The sequence below is a fragment of the Lolium rigidum genome, chromosome 1, assembly GCF_022539505.1.
Source record: "Lolium rigidum isolate FL_2022 chromosome 1, APGP_CSIRO_Lrig_0.1, whole genome shotgun sequence".
NCBI classification, from domain to species: Eukaryota; Viridiplantae; Streptophyta; class Magnoliopsida; order Poales; family Poaceae; genus Lolium; species Lolium rigidum.
Genome location: NC_061508.1, coordinates 89,392,513 through 89,397,832, shown reverse-complemented (window position 1 = coordinate 89,397,832; position 5,320 = coordinate 89,392,513). Strand labels below are relative to the sequence as shown.

At 51.9% G+C, this 5,320-nt stretch overlaps 1 protein-coding gene across 1 annotated transcript; it reads left to right on the top strand.

The window, feature by feature from the left end:
- Positions 1 to 2,111: 2,111 nt before the first annotated feature.
- Positions 2,112 to 4,472, top strand: LOC124648849. The gene is made up of 2 exons (XM_047188545.1): positions 2,112 to 3,429; positions 4,182 to 4,472. The coding sequence occupies exons 1-2, from the start codon at positions 2,112 to 2,114 to the stop codon at positions 4,394 to 4,396; spliced, it is 1,533 nt and encodes a 510-aa protein (XP_047044501.1). The 3' UTR covers positions 4,397 to 4,472.
- The last annotated feature ends 848 nt before the right edge of the window (positions 4,473 to 5,320 follow it).

Genomic DNA, 5,320 nt, shown 5'->3' with positions numbered 1-5,320 from the left:
GTGACAAAATCCAACTATTTCCAACAGTTCGGGAGACCGAACTTGACGTTTTCGGTTCCGCAATATATGGGCTCTACTAGAGATGCTCTAAAGGCATCTCCAACGGGGCGACGGAAACGGACGGTGAGCGACCGTTTGCGTTCGCGCGGTCGAAAAATGCGTCTGGGACCAGGTCCAGCGGCCCGACCGTCGAGGGTGCTCGTCGGCAATGCCCACCTTTTGGGGCTTAGGGTTGAAGGAATCCTGCCGGCTGACACGAGACATCGGATACCAAACAAACGAGGAGAGAGATTTACCCGGGTTCGGAGCCCCCGATGAGGTAAAACCCTTACTTCTGCTTGTCTAATCTTGATTAACGAAATTATCGGGTTACTATGGGGTAGCCAAGGGCTAAGACTAAGATCTCGTCGAGAGGCTAAGATATCTTATGACCTAGCTCTAGACTTACGGTGATTCTGGCTATGTTGATTGTGTGTCCCTCGGCAGATCCTCTCTTGGCCCTTATATTGTGAGCCAGGTCTCGAGAGTTATGTTCAGGTTCGACTAAGTTACAAAGAGTTCTACGTCTAAACTTTCATTGTTCTTCGTCTTCTTGCCTTGTTCATCAAGTATCTTTCTTCGGAACCGACGTAGCGGCCCTCCTTCATCGGTGGATGATCTTCATGGGCCCCTGGTTGGGCTGTAAGAGGTAACATAATATGGGTTACCCGAAGGGTAATGCCCACATCACTGACGCATAATGACCGGGCTGTCCGCGGAGACGCAAACCTGACCCAAATATGCGCCTCAAATACGTGTCTGCGGACGCTGCACGGATGCGCCGAGTGTCCGCTCACGTCTGGCGGACGTTTCGTCGGGCCTCGTCTAGCATCGACCCATGCTCGATGCGTCTCGGGCGCGCCGCATCGGCGCCGAGACGTCTCTTCGGCGCTCCGCGGCATGTTAATAGCGATGCCTCGCGTGCCGAGTGGCCGCCACCCACCTCTGCGCACGAAGTAATGGCGACGCCACGCGTGCCGCGCCCCTTGCCTGCCACCGGCATACATAAAGAGGGGCGCGCGCATCTCATCTCCTCCCACACAAAACCCTAGCCGCCGCACAACCTCCACCTAGCGCCGCCGCCGCACAACCTCTAGCGCAGCGCCGCCTCCACACAGCCCTCCGCCTTTGCTATGAGCAGCGCCGGGCGCGGCCAGGCTACTGCGCCACCACCTCCGACTCCATCTCCCCCGGTCGAGAGCTCCGACGAGGAGTTGGAGGATGACGAAAGCATGGACAACGTCCTCGACGCGGACATGGATGCGAAGTTCATGGATGATGCGTAGCAGGAAGCAGATGAGGAGCAGGCGGCTCACACGGCGTTCGAGGCCGAGATGGAATGCCGCAGGGAGATGGCCGCCGCAAAGGACGACTCCTCCGACTTCGATTGGTCCTCTGATGACCCTGATGAGCCTACCTGGAGGAGAGAGCGTTAGTCAACTCTTTCGAGATGCTCAAGAAAGACCGAGGATGCCGCAAACAAGGGGATGCGGTGGCGCCTGTTAGAGGACGTGGCGGCTCACCGAGCTCTAGTGGCCGCATGGCGGGTGCCGGACAAGCAAAGGAGGGAGGGACGCAACGACGGGATCGGACCGTCGGGCAGCAAATAGCCTAGGGCTTGTTTCTCCTTTAGTTTCCTTTAGTTTGTAGTACATTGTGCTTTTTTATTTGGTGAATGAAAAATATTATTAAAAAAAGAATCGTATCGCTAGGAATACACAGATGCAAATAGATACGCAATTAAAATATGTCCGCGTGACAGATGCAAATGAGGCACGTGAACTATTTTTGAACGTTTGATATGCGTCTCCGTTGGAGATGGCCTAAGAGAAAGAAACAGAGCAGGATAGAGCCCCGTTCGCCGCCGCCCACCGGTTTCAGGTCGGGGTTCCGAGCAGAAGACCAATCCGGGGTTTCCTGTTTTAACTTCTCCCCGCTCCCGCACGGCCGCACCCGAAATACAGAGCAGCAAATTCCCCGGGCGCGGCTGCAAATCCGATCGCTCCTCGTCTCGCCGCAAATCCACGCCAAAACTGGTATCCGACTTGTCAAATCCAGTTAAATTCACATCCATGGCGGCGCTCTCCACCGTCTCCGTGCGCCCCTCCACCCTGATGGACACAACAAACGCCGACGCCGCCGACCCCGCGAGCTCCACCTCCGCGGGCGCCGGCTATCCCGAACGGGTCCTGCTCAACAAGACGGCGCGTATCTCGGCCGACCGGAACGCGACCACCGCAGCGTGCCGCACGCGGGATGGCCAGGCCATCGCGGTGTCCTTCTGGCTCGCCGACCCGCCGGACGTCTCCCACTTCTCCGTCCACTGTCCCGGCATCGAAGAGGGCGACTTCTCCAAGCCGCCGCCCTCCATCATCTCCGCGGAGGGAGCGTTTGTGCTCTTCCGCGTCACCCTCGAGGAGTCCGACCACCACTTGGTCTACTCCGCCTGCGGCAACCCCACCACCGGGAAGAAGAAGAAGAAGAACAAGCCGTCGTTCCACCTCCTTCCGGACCCGAAGCCCGCGGTCGAGGCGTTTGAAAGCCAGCAGTTCGGTCTCCTGCCCCTCGGCGACGAGCACTACGCCGTGGCCTTCCTCGATCACCGATGGGACTCCCGTGGCAACGCCTGGGCGTACCGCGCATACGTCTTCTCGTCCAAAACCAAGGCTTGGAAGAAAAGCAGAGATGCCTCGCTGCACTTGTCGGAGTCTGATCGGCTACTATTCGACAGACACGCCAGCTCCAAGCAGATCGCGGTGGGAGCAAGCTCGCTGGGCTGGGTTGATCTCATGCGTGGGATTATTCTTCTTTCCAATCTATTCGACGGCGAGCCCCCCGTCATCACATACATCCCGTTACCTGCAGAAAAGGTTTGCATTACAGATAAGCACGGCTACCCCCACTATGCCCCGGAGTACTTCTGCGACGTCGTCTGCTGCCATGATCTCATCAGCTTTGTCGAGATTGACTTCGAAGATCCTGGCTGCAGGGCCAACGGCAAAGCTTGGAAGGCCACCACATGGCACCGGAAAGTCTCTTGGGATGATTGGCACAAGCATGCCACAGTTGACGTTGCTCACATCTCGGTTGACCCAAGATACTCTGCTATGTTATTCCCTGACTTGTTGTTGGATGACCAGAAACAAGAGCTGGAACTGAAGAATCTGTTTTTCCTTAACCCCATCCTCGGTGTGAGCGGCGACGATGATCTTCTTTACATGCTGGCCAAGGTGGACGAGGGAGATGACGCGGCATGGGTAGCTGCCGTTGACATGAAACATGCGGCTCTGCAGTCACTTGCCACGGTATCTACCAAGGATTCAAATGCCATTCCGATGTACCGTGAATGCGCCTTCCCCAGTTACTACATCAACAACATCTCATCATCAGGTATGGCAACTCTACTGTTTTAATTTCTCCTCATGTAGCATGTGATTTACCATCAATATCCTTTGGGCTATATGTAGTTTGTTGGCACTCCTTTATTTGAACCCGTATACTTTGGACTCTTCGCTGTGTGTTAGCTATGTGTGCTTTCTTAGGAGAATTTACGATTTGGTATTGACATCGATTGTTTACATTGGAATGTTTAGCTGCTATAAGTGTATAGATGAATATGGGTACTGCTATAAGTGCATAGATGAATATGGGTACCAAATATATGCTGACGTATGTTTTATGTAATTTTCTGTTTTTTTCTCCTGAATAACATAATGTATGACGATGAAATTTTATATGTCAACATAGACATAGTGCTTGAATATTAATTAAATAATTCAGATTTTTTGGTACACCGAGAATAAACATACAATTACGGGTGCATGTACTTAGAAAAGCCTCTTTGCCCTTGTCGTAATTAAAGGGTTTACGTGTCTGGAACCAGAGACAAGTTTCATCCATTATTTATGATCACCCCATGTGCCGTCTATATATTTGTTTTATGTATTGTTATTTGTGTTTTATTTCCGTATGACATGCTATGTCACTTGGGTTAGGATCCTATGGGTTGTCAGAGGTCTCTAGGCATTTGGTTCAGGCCCTCTCCAATAAAAAAAAATCTCCCTTGAATGAAATATTATATGCATCTCTTTCACATGCTTCATATGTAACTGACCCTTTCTAAACAAAAATTTATTCAACAGACGTGGGAAATCTAGTTGAGAAGGATAAATCCGATAAATGGCAGCAAAGGGGACCCAATTTGGTTGACTCGGGAGGGAATCCACAGAAGAAGAAGAGGCAGAAGAAGAAGCATGCACGGCTTGTGGATCGCCCGGTGGAACATCCCTTTTTTCTCTATTTCATTGGCTGCGTAATTATTGCAATCATTGTGAAAGTGTTCTTCCACCTGTCTTGAATGTAATAGATTCAGGATCCTACTCTCTTATCTGCAAAAGTAGTGGCTAACAAATGCATATTCTAACAGCTGCTCTGAATATAAATTGTTCATGGTCAGGTTTCAGCTGAGGTTAAACTGAGAAGATTCACATCAATATGACCCTTTGCAGATCAATGCTCGGAAAACATACAACATGTTCAGATTATTACTTCAGTTGTCATCATCTCTTTGTTCCAGTATTGGATCATTAAGTTTTATTCTTGTCTCGCATATAATGTCCAGTCCAGGGCTTCATGTTACGAGGTTCACCTTTGTTCGTTTTGCTACACCTTTGTGGTCAACTTTTTCTAGTTTTATTTCTTCAAAACATGTACAAATATTTGCTTTCACAAGCTCCAAATTATTAGTGATGTATAGATCCCTTTACTGTATATTTTCAGTGTACGAGGGGTTTCCCTGTATCACATGTACATGTACTGACATTTGGCCCACAGTGAATACTAATTGCTCATTCACAACATGGTATCAGAGCTCTAGGTTTGGCTCTTTGCACGCTGCAACTCCGTGCTCGATCCGCGCCGCCGCCGATGATCTTTCCGGCCGTCGCTGCTCCACTTTCTTCTTCCTCTCCCGTTCTAGTCGGGATCGAGTTGATTTCCAAAGTCTTTGCCCATTTTCGTCGGGTTTGAGCTCCAAATCGAGCTCCTCCACCAAGATCTCGTTCGGCCGCCTCCGGCCGTCCATGCTCTGGCTGCCTCCGCCTCCGACCGGCACCGCCCCGGTCGCTGCCATCTCCGGCTGACCCCGTCTAGGCCACTGCTGCCTCGTGCTGGCACCGCCTAGGCCACTGCTGCCTCATCCCGCCCGCAGTCGGCCCCGATCCAGCCGCCTTCGACCGGGTCTAGCCCCAGCCCGCCCTCCTCTGGCCCGCTCCGACCTCCT

Coding starts and splice junctions, on each gene's coding strand:
- LOC124648849 (XM_047188545.1), top strand. CDS start 2,112: ATGGCGGCGCTCTCCACCGTCTCCGTGCGCCCCTCCACCCTGATGGAC. Junction 3,430..4,181: donor CAACAACATCTCATCATCAG/GTATGGCAACTC, acceptor TTTATTCAACAG/ACGTGGGAAATCTAGTTGAG.